This window comes from Lagenorhynchus albirostris, chromosome 2 (assembly GCF_949774975.1).
Source record: "Lagenorhynchus albirostris chromosome 2, mLagAlb1.1, whole genome shotgun sequence".
In the NCBI taxonomy this organism is placed as follows: domain Eukaryota; kingdom Metazoa; phylum Chordata; class Mammalia; order Artiodactyla; family Delphinidae; genus Lagenorhynchus; species Lagenorhynchus albirostris.
In genome coordinates this window covers 128960283-128979917 of record NC_083096.1, presented here as the reverse complement: position 1 = coordinate 128979917, position 19635 = coordinate 128960283, and the positions used below count along the sequence as shown (strand labels likewise).

General features: G+C 36.6%; 1 protein-coding gene across 4 annotated transcripts in view; it reads left to right on the top strand.

Moving 5' to 3' along the window:
* SGIP1 (SH3GL interacting endocytic adaptor 1) overlaps positions 1–19635 on the top strand; it is a 217130-nt gene that overhangs the window by 180838 nt on the left and 16657 nt on the right. For all 4 annotated transcript variants that reach the window (XM_060139821.1, XM_060139823.1, XM_060139822.1 and 1 more), the window contains one exon: positions 14461–14572. In XM_060139821.1, coding sequence (XP_059995804.1) covers positions 14461–14572 — 112 coding nt within the window. The remainder of the gene's footprint in view (positions 1–14460; positions 14573–19635) is intronic.

Genomic DNA, 19635 nt, shown 5'->3' with positions numbered 1-19635 from the left:
TTTATTAAGGAATTTGTAAATCAAGGTATTTCAGCAAATTTGACAAGTAACTTCAAACTTCCTGAGAAAAGAGTGGAGAAGCTGAGAATCACCAGAAGGATCTATTTTACCTTTGCATAGTTGTGAGCCTTCATCATGCATAGCTTTTTTTTAACTAAAGTGTGGTTGGTGTACAATATTATATGTTACAGGTGTGAAATATAGTGATTCACAATTTCTAAAGGTTATACTCCATTTCAAGTTATTATAAAATGTTAGCTATATTCCTTGTGTTGTACAATATATCCCTGTAACTTATTTTACACATACTAGTTTGTACAATAGTCTTTTATTATGTGTCTTCTAAGAAGAGCTGTCCACAGATGGAGACAGCCCATACATTGTACTCCTGACTCTGACCCCCCCAGACAGAGAAAAGGACCTTTGATTACCCACTAGAGAGAGGAGAGCTGACACAGTGAATGAAAAAGGGATTCAAAGAGGTGATGTCAAGACTCGGGAGAATCTCCCATTTCTAAGCCCTTTTATGTATGTGGAATGTTTATATTTCATCAATATCAAACATACTCCTAATAGACTTTAGTCAATTACTTGTGAAAGGCCTTTGTAAACTATAAAGTACTATACAAATATAATCATTTCTTAAAATAATTAACATTAATGAATACTTTATGTTGCTAAGAATTTTACATTCATTGCTTTATTTATTAAATCAAAGATTGATTTAAGGTCATCAAAATAAGGCATTAAGATAAGTCATTGCCCTTAAGATTTTAACCCTTTTGTATCTTCAACTATTTTGCCACATGTATGTGGCAATAATCTCTGCTAGAGTGTAGAATTTCAGGAGACAGGAATTTTCATGGACGTGTTCCTTTTCTGCTGGCTCTGCTGTACTGAGTCACCAGGATATTAGTAAATATGGGGCTTCTTTTCCTGCTGACACATATTCACACAGACAGTGTGTGCAACTTACAATTGTGTTGCTCAGTCTTATATTCAGAGTAACTGCAACATTGCTTCAAGATTTGATTTAGAGGCTCATTGAACTATGCCTTTGAGAAACACGAAAGTTTTTTCTGGAGAAGTATCACAAAGGAGCAAGGGTGAGGTTAATTTTTCAAAGATGTTTTGGTGACTTTCCGGAGCTGCAGTCATCATTGTAACGGGTGAGTCCAGGAAGGGGAAGAATGAGTTACTTAATGTTGATTATTCCTTTCCTAGATTTTGCCTTTTTTGGACTCTGCTCACAGCCCATTCCCCAGGAAACTGGTGGCTCAAATAGCAGGCTTTCAGGCAGTCAGACTAGGACCGACAGCATTCTTTATGCCTCTCCATTCATAAATATCAAATATCATAAAATTCAAAATTACCAGCATCTACTTTTTGACTGTAAGAACAGAAACCATTCAAGAAATAAAGGAGAAATGTAGAAGCTTCAGAGTTATTTAAGATCCTAGTATAACTCTCAATTTCTTTCTTTTTAGATTTTTATGTTATATTGGAGTATAGTTGATTAACAATGTTGTGTTAGTTTCATGTGTACAGCAAAGTGATTCACTTATATCAATACATGTACATGTATCTATTCTTTTTCAAATTCTTTTCCCATAGGTTATTACAGAGTATTGAGTAGAGTTCCCTATGCTATACAGTAGGTCCTTGTTGGTTATCTATTTTAAACATAACAGTGTGTACATGTCAATCCCAAACTCCCAATCTATCCCTCCCCCACTTCCCCTCCCCGTAACCATAAGTTCGTTATCTAAGCCTATAAATCTGTTTCTGTTTTGTAAATAAGTTCATTTGTATCATTTTTTTTAGATTCTGCATATAAGCAATATCAAATGATATTCGTCTTTCTGTCTGACTTACTTCACTGAGCATGATAATCTCCAAGTCCATCCATATTGCTGCAAATGGCATTATTTCATTCTTTTTAATGGCTGAGTAATACTCCATTGTATATATGTACCACATCTTCTATTTATAATATTTTTTGCCATACTATCCCTAATCATGCTCATTATATAAAATTTAGAAAAACAGAGAGCTATAAAAAATGAAATAATCTATAATCTAATAACCATAGATAACCACTGTTTTGGTGTATTTTATTTCTAAGATTTTTCTTGTGTAGGTAACTCGTGTGTGTGTGTGTGTGTGTAGTTTATATTTTCATACAGTATATAAGTATGCATTCTCTTACTTTAACGTATGATAATGTCCCCCATGCCATTAAACTGTATTTGAAAATAGCTCATTGTTTTATTCTGATTGTGAAATTGATGTAAGCACATTACTTTTTAAAACTTCAAACAATATGGAGAAGTATAGATAAAAGAGTAAATACAGAGAAAGAAGGAAATCCTGCTATTTGCAACAACGTGGATGGATCTTGAGGAAGACAAATACTACATGGTATCACTTATATGTGGAATCTAGAAAAGAGAAAGTCAGACTCATAGAAACAGAGAGTAGAAAAGTGGTTGCCAGGGGCTGGATGTGGGGGAAATATGGAGAGGCTGGTAAAAAGGTACAAATTTTCAACTATAAGATGAATAAGGTCTGAGGATCTACTGTATAACGTAGTGACTATAGTTGATGGCACTGTATTGTATTGATACAAGTGAAATTTGCTAAGAGAGTAGAACTTAAATGTTCTCACAAAAGAAATAAAGAAGGAAAGAAGGAAAGGAAGGGAAGGAAGGAAGGAAGGGAGAAAAATATGTGAGGTGATGGACGTGTGAATTAACTAGATGGGAGGAATCCTCCATAATGTAAATGTAGATCAAATCATCACACGTACACATTATATATCTGACAATTTTATTTCTCAATTGTACCTCAATAAAGTTAAAGAAAAAAGATCCTGGAACTGAAAAAAAAAGAGTGAATACAATGCTGAAATCATACGTGTGTGTGTGTGTGTGTGTGTGTGTGTGTGCGCGCGCGCGTGCTGCCTTTACTTGATTCCAAAAAGCCATCCATTGGGATGTGCTCCATTGGTTTAACAACACTTCAGGTGCAAAATAAGCTTCATTAAAAGTATAAAGGCATTTTTTTCCTAACTAACAATAACAGACAAATTGCAAGCCACTATCTTCAGTATAACCATCAGAAATTGAATCTAAACTTATTTCAATTTCAGAATTAAAAATACACCTAAGTCACTCTGGCCATCAGCAGTTATATTTAATATCACAGTGACTTGGTGCTTTTTATACAGCATGTTCATAATCTGGATCTTTTTATTCTCTTTGATGTTTATGGTTTCATTTGGGGGCACATCAAAAATTCCAAGGTTTTTTCTGCATTCGTATTCCTAAGTTTATTTATAAATTGCCAAAAGGTAACTTTCTTGAAAGTCAGCCAGAAGTTGTTGACAGATACAGTTTTAGCACCTGAGTTATATATTCTTTCATGATGCATAATTCAGTCATAACCTACTTGTCCCATCTTTCGAAATTCCATGGTTTACTTTTCAAAGAATCTGGCAGTTTCTCCTGCCTGCCGTTGCATAGCTTGGTGTGTGACAGTTTATCTTCTGTGTACAAATAACTTTTCACTTTATTACTGCATCAGGTGGAATCTTTAAAAACAATTCTTAAGGGAAAATAAGGGTCCAAATTTAATCACATGAGAGGCTGTCAATTCAAATAACTCAACTGAGGGGACCTCGAGATGAGCTGATCACTTCTAATCAAGGTTACATTCCCACAAGTACAAGCAGAGACAACTCTGGAACATGTTCTGTTAGCAGCTGCCAGTTTTCTTTTGACATTGATTACAAGATGCATCTCAATTTCAGAAATTTTAATATTTTCATGTTTTCAAATTATGTTTCTTAACAATCAAGGAAGTATGTACGGTTTTATGCAAATAGAAGATAGACTCTGCTCTATAACCTGCATTCAATAGTAGCCATTTAAATTTATGATATGGAGTGTTTGGGATATGTATGTGTGTGTATTATATACATATACATCTATATAATCATGTTAATGTTTCCATAGTATTATATTGTATGCATGTACCTTTCTTTTATTAATGGATATTTAGGTTGGCTTTTTCTTTTCTTTTTTTTGCTATTGTGTAAAATGGTGCAGTGAGCAGCCTTAAACCTATGTCCTCACGTACTTGTGTGAATTTTTCCAAAAGATAAACTGCTAAAACTGGAATCACTGTGTTAAAGGGTATGCATATCTAAAATAATACTACATATTGCCAAATGTCCATCCAAAAATTTATACCAGCATTATGATTAACATTTTTTCCATGCACTTAGCAACACTGAGTTATGTCAGTATTTCTCATATTTTCCAATCTAATAGGTAAAATGTGATATGTGATTGTTTTAGCTCTATTTTTAATTACTGAAAACCTTTTAATATCTGCATAGCATTTTATTCTGTCATGAATTGTGATTTATTTCACTTCAGTTATTAGGCATTTAAATTGCTTCAAGTTCTCCCACATGCCATGAACATCTTTGCACATAATTCTTTGGCCTTAAGACATTTTCTTAGAATAGATCCTTAAAATTGGAATTATGGGCTAAATTTATGACACCTTTAAAGGCTCATGATACACATTGCCAAGCAGTTTTCTAGAAAGGTTATACCAACTTTTACTTCCATCAACATTATATTACAGTGCCTATTTCATTATATTCTCACATGCATGAAGTATTGTTTTTTTCAGATCTTTTCTAATCTGAAAAGATAAAAAATTATTTCTCTCTTCCTGTTGTATTTCTTTGATTACTAGCGAGGCTGAACTTGTTTTCAAATTTTTAGCCATTTATGGTTCCTCTGTGGGGTCCCTACTGGATATTTTCCCAATGACCTTGATTAGCCCACCCATAATTTCAGCCCCATAGATATTATTCACTCTGTAAGTTTGAAGAAAGAAATAAACCATTATTATCCTTTAGCAAAACCAGTCCCGTAAAGTTTTTCCCAAGAGAGTTGATGAGGTGTAAAGGACATTCACAACCAATGACCCTTTTAAAGCTGTAAACCAGATCTTCTCAAACTGTTTTTTCATTATCCCCCTTCCCTTACCCACAGAGTCTTTTTAGACCTTTGTTTCCCCCTCATTGCTCCCCAGTACAATTTTAATATCACAGATGTACTGTACACCTGGTTATGTACTGTATGAATATCTGTGTGCTTCATACATAAAAAGGTAAAGATTTCCTTCACCTTCCCCTAAGAACCAATTTCTACCCCTTTTGGGGAGAAGCTGCCCCATTGAGAATGCATACTGTTCCTCCAGCTGGATATTGGAGCAAAGCTTTTGAACATGAACAGGCCAACACTGAAAATACAATTGAAGTTAGATCTCGTTTCAGTCACAGCACCTTTCTACTTACTATAGAGCAAGTTACCTTGAGCAAATTATTTAATCTCACTAAGCTTCAATCTCCTCGATGGTAACACATGCCTAATAATGGTATGTACCTCAAAGAGATGTTTGGAAAGTAGAAGACATAATGCATGTAAAGTATTCGGCACAATGGCCATCCCGTATAAGTGTTCTACATAGAGTAGCTCTTCATGTCTTCTCCACATTCTTTGCCATACCGCGCTCTAGCTGGCTTAGCTTCAGATGCTTAATCACTCTCAGTATTGTCTGTATGAAGTTGTATAGGTTTTGGTCATGTGAGTCCTCATACTGAAGACGTTTTCATTATGGCTTTGTCTCCTGCCTTATGTCCATGTCTAATAATAGTCCTTGTGTTGAATATGCTTGATGTGACTTTGATGATGAAAAGGAAACAAAATTTTCCCATTTTCTGAGTCAACCATATTGTTTTAGGAAGTTAATTAAATACAGCATTAATTAATGTTGGATGATGGTTTGAGAACCATAAGCAAAGACTCAGTTTGAAGAAAATTCTCTATAAAATACAACAAAAATGTTGACCAATCACATGTTTATGGACTAAGTGGAATTTGAAAAGCAATTATATGCACATGAAATATATATATTATATGTGTATATATACATTTTACACATAAAATATATTTTTATATATTTATATATGTATATATTTATATATTTTACATATATGTATATCTCTCCAAGGCAGGTGAGCAGGGACTTTTGAAGAGGAAGACTGAAAACAGCTCTAATCCTATTTACCTACCCAGAAATTCAGTGTCCTTAATTCTACTCTATGATAACTGACTTTAAGTATGCCTTCCTCATTTTCCTGAAGGTGTATGCCTTGCACACTGAAAACCATGTAACAAGTATAACTCACCCAAAGCCACTGTGAGTCGAGACAAGCCTATGGGGCTCCTTATGTGGAAGGAGCGTGGAGTTAAGTGGACCTTCGTTTGAATCCTAACGAACTCCACTGCTTACGGTGAGAATGTGAGCAAAAGACTATCTTCTTTCAGACTCAGTTTCTTGATCTGTAATATGTAGTAGTGCCCATGTGGGCACAGGACTGTGGTGATAATTAAATGATGCAGTATGTGTAAAGCATGAACGAGAGTGTGTAGCCCATAGCAAGTACTCAGTAATGTTGGTGACTCCTCGTTTGAGGTTTGCCCTTTTTCCTCTGTACTGGCACTTGGCACTTAGCAAGTCAATTGATGCCACTTACTTCAGGATGTGAGGAACCAAACTAGCACTTAGGGAATCTTTCAGACTTTCTTAAGCCTCAGTTTTGTCATCTGCAAAATAGTAATAATAATATTTTTTTAAATGTGAGGATTCAGTAAGGTAATGCATGTGAAACTTTTAGAATAGTCCTGGGATACAAAAAGTATATGTTCAGTTTAGCTATCATCACAGCATTGTTATTTATGAGATTAACCTACAGCATTCATTAGATACAGAACTTTTAGACCTAGAATTCTAAAAGAGACAAAAATATACAAATATACTAAAATACACAAAATATTTTACATGTACATTTTTATATGCAGCATATACACACACATACAACATACACATATAAGATAAAGTTCAAATAATTTAAGTCAACTAGTTTATGTAAAGTTGTAACATTCCAAGATGCAGAGAAAAAAAATAGAAAATTTTATATGTAATAACTTTTCTTTGACTCCTTTTCTTACAAACCTATCCTAAAAATTTTTAAACAAAGTTGCCGTGATTTTTAAAAAAGTAATATTACTTTATTAACCATCACTTCAGCTAGCTAAGATTCACAGGGTCACAAAAGTACAACTCACCTTCTCAAGTTAAGCTCTCACGATAAAATTCTTTCTACTGGGCTAAGAAAAGCTTCTAATCGTCTCTTTATCTTACTTTGTATGCTAAATGCATATGGTGTTGAGGGCAGTCTGAAACAATATATTACATATTGTAACTGCCCAGCAAATTCTCCTTCTCTGTTAATGATAATGGCTATTACTTATTGAGTATTTACTATGCGGAGGCACTCAGATTTACATATACTCGGGAAACTCCTTACTTTAGTGTCCTTATGGGTGTCTTTGCAGTTACTGGATTTGGTAGGAAAGTAAAGACCAACTCGACATGAAAGTATTGATCTAGAACATTAGTCCCCATTCTAAAATCAGTTTACCAGATTAACCCTAGCATCTGTCACCGTTCATCACATAATATGCAGATGTAGTCAGTTTTTCCATAAATGTCTGAAACAAATAATGGACACACAATGCAGGTGCAGTGCACATTTATTGCAAAATGAAATTGCCAATCTTAGAAAGGATACAGGATTCCATGAAGTCAAGGAAAGTGATGGTGTAAAGCTGCTTAGGTTATATTCAAAGTCATCATCAATTGAGGGTTTAGCAGAAATAATACTATTAATGGTTGAAAAAGAAGAAATAAAGGAAGCTTACATCATAGCCACTTCAAAAGAAAATCAAGAACTTGAGAGAACCTTAGGAAAATGTATAAAACTCTCAATTAACCCTGCAATATAGGATCACTTTATAATCATGAAAGAAAACCAAATCTGAAACTAGATTGTTGTATGAAGCTATAATACAATTTATCAGAACACTATGCCTTTCCTCAAAATATCAACACAAATCATTTTTGTTCATTCTAAGAACTCATTGATTATTTAATTGCGGTGTGTTAATAAAAGATTGTTTTCACAAATTTAGTTTATGACAATTTAGAGTGCAAGTCAAGCCTTTTTATTACTATATCCTATGAAATTTTGGAAACCGTTTAAATGCATTCATTTCTAAGTGACTTTTTTTTCTGATACTGATTATCCTCAGATAACAAAGACATTCTATATCATCATATGTAATCTTCACAGTATCTGTAGAAGGTACTATCTCCATTTTACAAAATGATGAAGGTGGACATGAGAGAGGTTAAGTAACTTTCCCAAGGTAACGCAATAAGTGATAAAGTCAGGATTCAAATTTAATTCAATCTGATTCCAACATTTTTGTCCTTATCACATTATACAGAATATACTCTATAAATTATAATTGAATTGACTATAATTTTTTTTTTTTACTAATTCTACTAATATGATTTGCTTTGTTTTAGAAAAAGCTAATCCAGTTCCCACTCTCTGCTTCTTCATACAACTCCTGGAATTTCTCCTCTCTTCTTTCATGCATTCTGATGCTGTCTATTGCTTCCATCTGTTGGTTGTCTCCTGCGTTCTCACTCCTGGACATAAGGGTCATTTGCCCTGCGTGTACAGCGGGCCTGGTGGAGCAGCAGGTGTTCGGGTTGGTAGGCTGCAAGGCTGGTAATGGTATTCTAAACAAACAAGACTGCCCTCTCCTGCTGTCCATTCTTCATGTTGTACTTTCAGAGTGACTGTTTCCAAACCCAGATGAAAAGAGTAAAATTTGCAGCTCTTTTGACTCCTGACATTTGTAAGTGCAAATCCTCTTTACAGTCAGATAAAGTTGGCGGCACTGACATTGATGTCCCAATTTAATAGGGATGCAGCTAGAATCAGTGACCTGCCCAAGGGCAGATGTTAACTAAGAAGCACAGTCACTACTGAAGCCCACAGCCTCCAAAGAGGTTCTAGATTCTTTGCTGTAACAGCAAAGCATAATAGCTAAAAGTATAGATCACTTGCTCTCTGAGTTTGACCTACTTACACCTCCAAAGTTTTCTCATCTGTAAGAAAAGGTTGTTAAAAATAGCACCTACTTGGTGAGGTGTTTGTGTGAATTAAAGGAGGTAATGCATATGAAGCATCGCACAGAGTTAGGACACAATAAATAACAGCTATTACCATTTATTAAGCCTATAGTGACAAACGCTACAAACACCCCTGAGGGAAGCACTACTCTGACATAAATTCACATTATATTTAAAACAACTCAAAAGAAGTCTTCTTCATGAGCTGGTTTGATATGAAAAAAGTTCTAAATTTCAACTTTGCAAAGTGGAAAACATTATACAGAAAATGGAGTAAATTGTACCGAACAGGGGGGCAGGGGGACCGGACAGGCTTGCTCTGGGCACACCGTGAGGACACACTTCCCCTCCACACATAAGACTGGCAGTGGTGTAGTACCAGGCGTCTCTGTGGAACCCGGGACTCGAACAGCCATTTATTTATCAAGTAAACCTTGTACTCTTACTCAAGTTCTGTACCTGGGTATTTCGCTTCCTTTTCTCCCTCTTTTTTATTTGTATCTTTCCCTTTCTCTTCTAAAATCGCTCTCCCTTTTCCCTTTCTCCTTTCATATTTTTACATATACAGCCCCTACTCCATACTCACATTCATATTTCAGTTGACTACTCAGGAAATGCTTTCACAAATTAACAACCTTATCTTTTTCTTTTTTTATTGATTTCTTTTAGTTGATTTACAATGCTGTGTTCATTTCAGGTGTACAGCACAGTGATTCAGTTTTACATATATATATATGTATATATATATGTATATATTCTTTCTCAGATTCTTTTCCCTTATAGGTTATTACAAAATATTGAGTATAGTTCCCTGTGCTATATAGTAGGATGACCTCTTCTTTTAAAGATGTCATACTAACTTTTCTTTAGCCTTAGTGTGTGTGTGTGTGTGTGTGTGTGTGTGTGTGTGTGTGTGTGTGTGTGTATAACCTTGCTTGGTAATGAGAGTCACAGAAAACTGCCTTTCAGAAAATTTCATCACATGATAGTGACTCTATGTGCCTTCTTCCATTTCTCAGAACTCCCTAAGTGTGCTTGGCAATTGCTTTCCAGGACCCTGGAATTGCTATTTTGTCAGAACTCGACAAGGTAATGGCAGCAACTTGTCCTTCTTGGGGGACCACATATGCACCCTCAGATGTCTAACATAATTTTGTTCTGACTTACATGTTCCATGAGCAGTGTAGGTAAGAGCTCAGGATCCAGAGTCAGGAAGTACTAGGTTTGCATCCCAATGCTGTGCTTACTGCTTACTAACTGGGTGACTGTGGGCAAGGCTACTGAATGATTTGTAACCTCAGTTTTCTCCTCTGGAAAACAGGGATAACAATGGTAGTTCCCTAATAGGGGTATTATCAGGATTAAGAGGTAATACAGGAATAGTTCTTAGTATGCGATAAGAGGTACAAAGTTTTCGTTGTTGCTACTACTGTTTTTGTTAGCACTAGGAGACCTAGGATTGAATTTCATCTTTACCACTTACTAGCAGAGTGAACTTGGGCTAGTGCAACAGAGATAATTATACTGAACCTGTTTATCCCCTCAATGTGTAAAGAACAAAAAGCCATATTAGTGTTTGATATTTTATTTTATTGTAGGACTGACATAATAATTACTATTTCGACATTGAATTCTTTAAAAATAATCATTAATAATATAATAATTATAATACTTAGCTATCAATATTATCTAACTTCATGTAGTGCTTTGTCTTTCATTTGTATTTACTATTATAGTCCCCTTTTATCCTACAAGCTCCATGAAGGGAGGGGTACATCTCATACATTTCTGTGAATCCCTCAGCAACTAGCACAATGCCTACTTATTACAGGAACTCACATTCGAATGAATCAACAGACAAATATGCATTCAACCAACTTTCATCTCCTATGAGTCCAAGCATTATATCAAGCGACTTGAATAGATATGAGAGCCACCCATGTAATACAAAAAATTAAACGTGCATGATAGAATTCATTGCTCTTATGATAAAAGAAATTTGGGGTTGGAAGGAACCTGAAAATGTTGGTCCATCTCCTTGCTCAGTGAGGAGTACCATTTGTGGTACCTCCCTTCATTCTCTACCTCAATAACTATTCAAATTCAAAGCAGCAACTCTAATTCAACAACCTTAGTAAAACTCACCCTGACAAAATAATAGCAACAAAAACAAGAAGAAGATGTTTTTTCAAGTATATACCACGCTAAGGATATCCCATTTGATGTCCACCACAAACCTTTAATATAGATATTATTATCTATTGATATTTTATTTTAAAGATGAAACTGAGTCACAGACAGATTAAATAGCTTGCTCCTGGTCACAGCAGATTGTAAGTGGAGGTGTTGGGATTCACACACAAGTCTATGTGACACCAGAGTCTGAGCTTCTTTTTATTAAATCAAGGAGCAGAATTTCCTGTTCTGCTCATTGGACAATTAATCTTGTAGTGAAAAAAGCTCATAGTGCTGTCACTTGAGCTATTGTCTTAAGCTCTTGTTTGTATATGATATTGTTACTGGGTTTCCTATATGCTTGTATCTTATTTCCTGAAAGTTTACGTATCTGTGTTCCCACCACTATCTTACACATAGTAGAGACCCAGTAAATATTTGGCAGGTTCACTAAAACCACCAGTGAAGGGATACAGCTTTCAAAGCAGCTTATTTCTGTGTGAGAAAATTGTTCCTACTGTTTAAAACTCCTTAAATTCCTATAAACAACTTAAAACTATAGAATCCTAACACACAGGGATGATGTGATCTATTGCCTTCTTTTTATGGTTGAGAAAACCTAAAGATAATTCATTTGCCCGAGGTCACAAAGCTATTAACTTGCAGATCCATGGCCATGAATTCTGGTCCCTAGAGTCACTGTCTGGTAATATTATTTCAGGTATTTGAAAATAGTTTTTAGGCCCCTCTTAGTCACCTTAGGCCATAAGGTTTGAATTTCTCAGCATCTTAGACACTCTCCTGGTTTCAGCCCAGTTTTCCAATAATCATAGTAACAAAGACTCTCTAAGGTACTGCAGGGGAACAGAAGCATTCATTTATTACTAATAGCATTTTCACTGAGTATAATCTTTACGTAAAATATTCTGGGGGACTTCCCTGGTGGCGTGGTGGTTAAGAGTCTGCCTGCCAAAGCAGGGGACACAGGTTCGATCCCTGGTCCGGGAAGATCCCACATGCCACGGAGCAACTAAGCCCATGTACCACAACTACTGAGCCTGCGCTCTAGAGCCCGTGCTCCGCAACAAGAGAAGCCACTGCAATGAGAAGCCCGCGCACCGCAACAAAGAAATAGCCCTGCTCACCGCAACTAGAGAAAGCCCGCATGCAACAACGAAGACCCAACACAGCCAAAAATAAATAAATAAAATAAATAAATTTATTTTTAAAAATAAGATAAAATAATCTGGCATTCTTAGCAATCAAAAATTTATCTGCCTTATGGTTGGGTCATCCCACTTTGTAGTAATAAAACTATAGCTTAAAAAATAATTAAAAGAAAAAGACCAATTTATACGAAGATGGATTTAGAATAATTTCTACCTAGAAATGACCCAACATTTGGAGAATTTTTGTAGAATAATATATACTCATGGAAATGATATGTAGACCAGATAGCAATAAGGAAAATTGTGTAATAAATGAAAAAAGTAAAATAGAAGATGGCATATTAATTGCAATGTATAGGGATGTGAAGAAATTAGAATTGTAAACTGTGGATCCTTTAAGGTAAAAGGGTTCTTTGTAAAATCTTGATGTTTTTTCCTTCTCTGGCATTATTGATTAAACCCACAGTAAGGACTGTAGTGCCCAGAGGTGAACACAGCTAGGGTATAGCGTTGTTGGAAAGAGAGAGAAGAGGTGAGGAAGGATAGATCTGGGCCAGACTGCGTGTCTCAGTCCATTCTGACTGCTGTAACAAAATACCACTCGAGGCGTGGCTCGTAAGCAACAAAAACCTATTTCCTGAGGACAAAGATTATGTTTAATTATCTCTGAATCCTCGGCACCTACCGTAATGCCTGATACATAGCAGCTAATAAGCCAATGTTTGTTGGTGATCCATTACTACATCCAAGATATTGAAAGACAAGGGAAGATAGAAAATGTAGACGCTAGGATGAACTAGAATTATCAAGGAAAACTTTATTGAGGAGGGAAATATACAAAGGTAGATCTTTTCATAATCAGAGAAGAGTATGAAAGTTACTAAAGGTAAAAGATAAAAAGCATAACGCGTCGTCTGTGATGAGGTGGAGAAGAGTAAATGTGTTTTGTGTGATAAGAAGGAGAAGCAGTGAATGTGTGACATAATTAAATACTTTGTCCTAATAAAACTTGACTCTTCAGTACCATGTCTAGAGATTGTTAATGAAGACAACAGTCCTAAACTTCGCTCCTTTTGGAAACCTCAAGTTGTATCAAAAACATACAGGAAAATGTTTCATTTAGACAAACAATATGGTAAAAACAGCATAGGGAAAATCATGAGCCTGATAGGCTGGCAAACCTAGGTATGAATTTTAGTTTTGCCACTTAACTAACTGTATCTTGGGCAAGTCACTTAGCTCTTTGAGCTTCAGTTTTCTTTCTGTAAAATGGGAATAATAATGCCTATCCCACAGGGCTGATGTGGGTCTTGAATGTGGTAATTCTTGTAAGGTATCCAGTGTAGTGCCTGGTATGTAGTAGATGGTCAGTAAACTGTTATTTTTAATAATATGAATTGATGCATTGATGTGTTTGTGCTAAGTCAAGGTGGACGTTTGGGTTGTGTATGTTTGGGGACATGTACACTTGAGTCTACTTGATCTGAGGGTAATTGGACTTTTTGAAATGGAAACACCCCAGAGAAGGACAATGTGTAACACTGTGCTCCATGGCTGTTTGTCTCTTTAAAATGAAGAAATGCAAACAGTTTTGAGTGTGTGAGCAATTGTATAAGGTGAAGGCTTAAATAGGAAGCTAATAATTTTCTTACCAACTACCTGCTGTACAAACTGTCATGCAAATACTGCCTTATGCTTTATGTAAAACATTGAAACCCCCTATGACTTTATTCTTCTGCTTGGATTTTTTTCTGTAGTAAAATACATCGTTGTATTAATTTCGAGTGTGTTTGTCTGTGAACCAGCCAAATATTTCCTTTTAAATACTTGAGCTCTATGTTGAATATACAGTTATGGCTCTTAGCACATTGCTTTTTTTTTCAGTAATTAGATTTCATCCTGTAATCCTTTAATGGGCTTTTAGTTCCACGTGTACCAAGATGGCTCCGATCCATATTAAATGAAGATTTTTCATTTCCTGCAGGTTCTTCCAGGGGACCCAGCCCCCTAACCATGGGAGCCCAGGACACCCTCCCTGTTGCAGCAGCATTTACAGAAACGGTCAATGCCTACTTCAAAGGAGCAGATCCGAGCAAGTAAGCCTGGGGCTTGGTCCATTGTATTCTCCAAACTTTATCCAATTCAGTGGGGACACCCTACATATAATTATTTCATTCCATATCCTAAAACCAAAAAAAAAAAAAATCCAGTCAACAGTAACAGGTGGCATACCTAGAATTAATTTGATTAGGAATATTAATTCACTGCTTTTTAAAAAAAATATGCCAAAAGGTCCAGTAATCTAATCTAATACAGAAATCTCTGATTCAGTTTTGGTTGCAGGTTACAGAAAACCCAACCAACTCCATCAGCAATGAGAAAATGTATTATCTCACAAAAGGAAATGTCTAGATCATGTCTTTATTGTCTTAGTCTTTCCTGGGTGGGAGTCACCCACATATAAACTGAAACAATGGTGCATTGGAATGAGAACCTGGAATAAAACCACCTTTCCATAACATGCAGATATGTAAGAGGACAAGTTATGTGTTACCCTTGTTAAGTAAGGAAAAACTAGCCAAAAAAATAATCACAGCAAAGTAAAAATTTTAGGTAAAAATGTACCACTCTCTATTTACGTGAGCCTGATTACACTTATATCAGTACAACTTGACAATGGGCTTTACCTGAATGTACATGCTTCTCTATAAGGTGTCCCATGGATGGGGTTCAGGAAGTCTATGGATCCCCTGAAATTATATTTCATATCTAATGTGTGTGTGCACATGCACATTTGTCCATAGACACTCTACAGTGTTCATCAATTTCACAAAGGGGTTCAGATTCAAAAAAAAGTTAAGGGCGATTATTAGTCTACACTGAAAACTAAACACCTAAGTCAAACTGGTTTTCAAGTGTGTCACTAATACAATTCCAGGTCTGAATCTGATGTATAAACAAAGGACAAACCTAGGTGAGGAAAGAATTGCTTTTTATTTTTTACTTGCAGGGACTAGAGCTTAGTAGCCATGGAAATAAAGATGAGAGAAAAAATTAAATGTGCATATAGAACACTAGACTGTTTTATAAAAATTTTTGAAATAGTGATAAGTATAATTAGAACTTGGAACTCTATTTTAAGTGAAAATCTATATGACTAATTGTTAACCCTCTTTACATTTCAGAAACACTAGCCTTTTTTTTTTTTTAAGTCTAAATCTAACAACATTATGCTGGAAAACTAATATAATTAGTAACTGCACTCCGTTCTAGCCACTGAGATCTAGCAATCTCCCTAAATATCCTTTTAAACAGCATTTAGGTTTTATTCTGGGCCCAGAGTTTTGCAGAGAAACAAATACTGTGGACGCTGGTGTCTTGGTTCATTTGCTCTGCTATAACAGACTAGGTGGCTTATAAATAACAGAAATTTGTTTCTCAAAATTCTGGAGGCTGGAAAGTCCAAAACCAAGGCCCCGGCAGATTCGGTATCTGATGAGAGCCAGCTTCCTGGTTCATCGGAATCTTACATACTGGAAAGAGCTAAGGAACTTTGTGGGTCTCTTTTATAAAGGCACTAATCTCATTCTTGAGTGCCCTATCCTCATAACCTAATCACGTCCCAAATATCATCACATCAGGGATTAGGTTTAAATACATAAATTTTGGGAGAACACAAGCATTCAGGCTATAGCGTTCTGGTTTCTCCCACATCTCTTCTTTTTCATCTTCAGAGCAGAAAGATCATTTGCCATGACCATGCATCAACAGCAACTAAAAGCTCCTCATACAGAATATGCATTTGAACTGTTAGAGAAAAGTAAGCATCATTAGCTTAGGTTGTATACAGACTTTGTATACATACATACATCTTTCTTCTGTAGACCCTTCTTTGAGTAAAGAATTTGCATGACTTTCTGTCACACCAGTTTTAAAGACTACTTATTACTGACTGACCTAGACCTTAGAAAGCTCAGGCTTCCCTGAATTGCAGGTAGAAACACACCCTAAAAAAAATGAGTAGTCGAAAATGTGGAGAGGTGTCTATAATGGAATGAAAAACACTAAGGATCACACGAGAATGAATGCTTTTTTGTCTGCTTACTAATTGTCTTTCATTTATTCATTTATTCATTCATTTATTCAGAGAGATCCAATTGTAGTAGGGGTACTTCCACTTCTGGTTCCCCCTGAAATCTATTTTCAATGTAACATGTCACTCCTCAGCTCAAAATCTTCCTAACTTGTTCAAAGTTAAAGCCAAATGCTTCATAATGGTCTATAAGATTTGTCCTTCACGACCCATCCCAGTTGCCACCGCTCTGATCTTGCCTCCGTCACCCTCGTCCTTAATCACTCCCCTCTAGCCACTCTGGCTTCATGGCTGTTTTTCTTTCATCAGCCCAACCCCACCTGCACCTCAGGGTCTTTGCATTTGTTGCTCCTTCCGCCTTAGTGAAATCTTCTCGCAACTATCTGAGTGACTTGCCCCCTCACTTCCTTCATGATTCTTCAGCAGATTTATCAGAGACCTTCTATGTAAAATAGCAATTCTCCTGCCCTCTCCGCTGTCAACACTTCCTTTCTCCTTACTTCACTTTCTCTTCCCTCGTAGTTAACATACTTCCTGTTTTCTAGTTAATGAACATGCTAATTAACATGTTCCATGTTTTCAGTGTCCACTGTCTGTCCCTTCCCCCACTAGAGTGTAAGCTTCATGAGAGCTGGGACTTTAAGTATTTCGTTCATTGTTATATCCTCAGTACCTAAAACAGGGCCTGGCATGGAGAACCCAGTGCATATTTGCTGAACAAGTTGAGTTGAATTACTCACCTAACATTTACAGAATGTCTATTATGTGGCTGCCATTGTGCTAGACAGGGATATATTGGTGGTGAAGACAATTGATATGGAAAATAAAACTTGTACATAAATATAATGCAAAGTCCACTATAGGAGAGGTGTAGATATGGGGCAATGGGAGTTAAGAAGTCCTTAATAATAATCTTTTTTAAATCCCAAGAAGTGGTATAGCAGCCTACCAGTCACCTGCGAACCTGTCCCTATACAAGCTGGGTCCTTCATCTTGTTTCGGTTTCCCCAGCACACTCTGACAAGTGTCTGCGGAGGTCTATACCAGTGAGCCTGGTGTCCATGACTTTAGCATTCCAGTGATGTGGTACTTGAGCCAAATTAATACTAGTGCTTTTCCTATGCCCTTCCAAATTAACTGAGCCTTTGATCTGTGGATGACTGCACATATTGAGTCTTTTTTCAATTATATTGCCGTAAGTAGCTGTAGTGTATACTGTATATTGGTAGATGGGAGATTTAGTATATTTCACTGAAATTATGAGATCTGAAATTTATGAACAGATCATGAAGTGACATTCTTCTAAATTTAATTTCATCTCCAAGCAGTGAATCACTTTAATTGCTGTTCCTTTGTTATTCACTTTCAAAGAAACAACTCAAGTTCAAAAGTTCCATCATGGGGAGAGGTGGGGAGGAGGATAAAGCCAAACACAGCGCCACATAGAGAAATGATGCAGAAAACGCACGTGGCTTTGCTTTGCCTGTGGTTCTCTCTCATCCTGTATCAAAGACTTCCCCATTTGTTTTCAGACCATACGCTGGAAACAAAAATCTACTACTGGTATTCTGGCATCTGAGTCTTTCTCAGTAGCTCAAAGGCAGAGAACTCCTTGACTTTGCTGCCACCTGGGGGAAACATATTTCCCGTTATTAGCTCCTATTTGAACAACTCTTGTGCTAGGAACGAATTCTCTAATTCCCAAGAAAACCTTAGGCTTCTCAGTTATAGTCTATCCTTCCCTTATCACCATATTTCAATTAGTTATTCAAGTGTATATCTCCCTGCTTAAAGTAGAAGTTTGCTCAAGACCACATTTGTCCTGTTTCTCACTGCCCATTCTAGTGCATTACACAATGCCTGGTACACTGATTAGGCAGCCAATATATAATTGTTAAATGTATGAATTTATTTTTAAAATACTTTATTGAGTTCCTACTCTGCACTGGGTTCTGTGTTTTATACCTTTCCCTTCCCAGAACCTAAGACACAGTACTTGCCTTCACAGTAGTAAATATGTGCAAGAAACTACAAAGCAGTTTTTTTTTTTTAATCTGTCCTTGGGCTTCCCTGGTGGCTCAGTGGTTGAGAGTCTGCCTGCCGATGCAGGGGACACGGGTTCGTGCCCCGGTCCGGGAAGATCCCACATGCCGCGGAGCGGCTGGGCTCGTGAGCCATGACCGCTGAGCCTGCGCGTCCGGAGCCTGTGCTCCACAACAGGAGAGGCCACAACAGTGAGAGGCCCGCATACCGCAAAAAAAAAAGAGAAAGAAATGTAATGTAACTGACGAGCCTGGGTGCTTCACCTATTGGCTTATACTGACTACTTCTCTCATAGTCCATCTGACACTGTAAGCCCTTTGAAGGCAGGGGCTCTTTTGCTCATTTTTTTTGAATTTTATTTTATTTATTTTTTATACAGTAGGTTCTTATTAGTTATCTATTTTATACATATTAGTGTATATATGTCTTTTGCTCGTTTTTTAATTGCCTCCCCACTCACAACAAAAACAAACAACCCCAGCTTACATAGTTAGGCGTCCATAAATGTTTATTGACTTAATAAATTCCACCTCCTCCCCTTGCTGACTTTCTTTCAAAAGAGAAACTTTATCCTCCACCAAGACACCACTTAGAGCTCATTTTGAGCAACATGGAAAAGAAACTGAGCAGATTCCTTACCAATTAAAAAAACATTTGAGCAACCACTGCTAACAGTGGACTGAGTGATGGTAGGTGCTGAAGTCTAGTTTAACAAGTGCTCTGAGTAGTTATTATTTTCTTCTAGAGTCGTCAAATAAAATTTTTCTTGCCCACATATTGAAAAACATAAAGAGTAGACTCAGCTTAAGGGGAAGTCCAGGCTTAACACCAATTCATCACCAGTACATCAAGCAAGCCTTATGGGTCTGAAAGATAGAGAAGGAAGATAGCAGAGTTGGCACCAAACTGAGAGCTCAGCAATATTCTGCAGCAGAGATGGAGGGGCAAACTTCCAGAAACCAGAATTCTCATTCAGAGCAGTTCAGAGTCAGGGATGATATTATCTGAGTGGGAGGAGGGGCA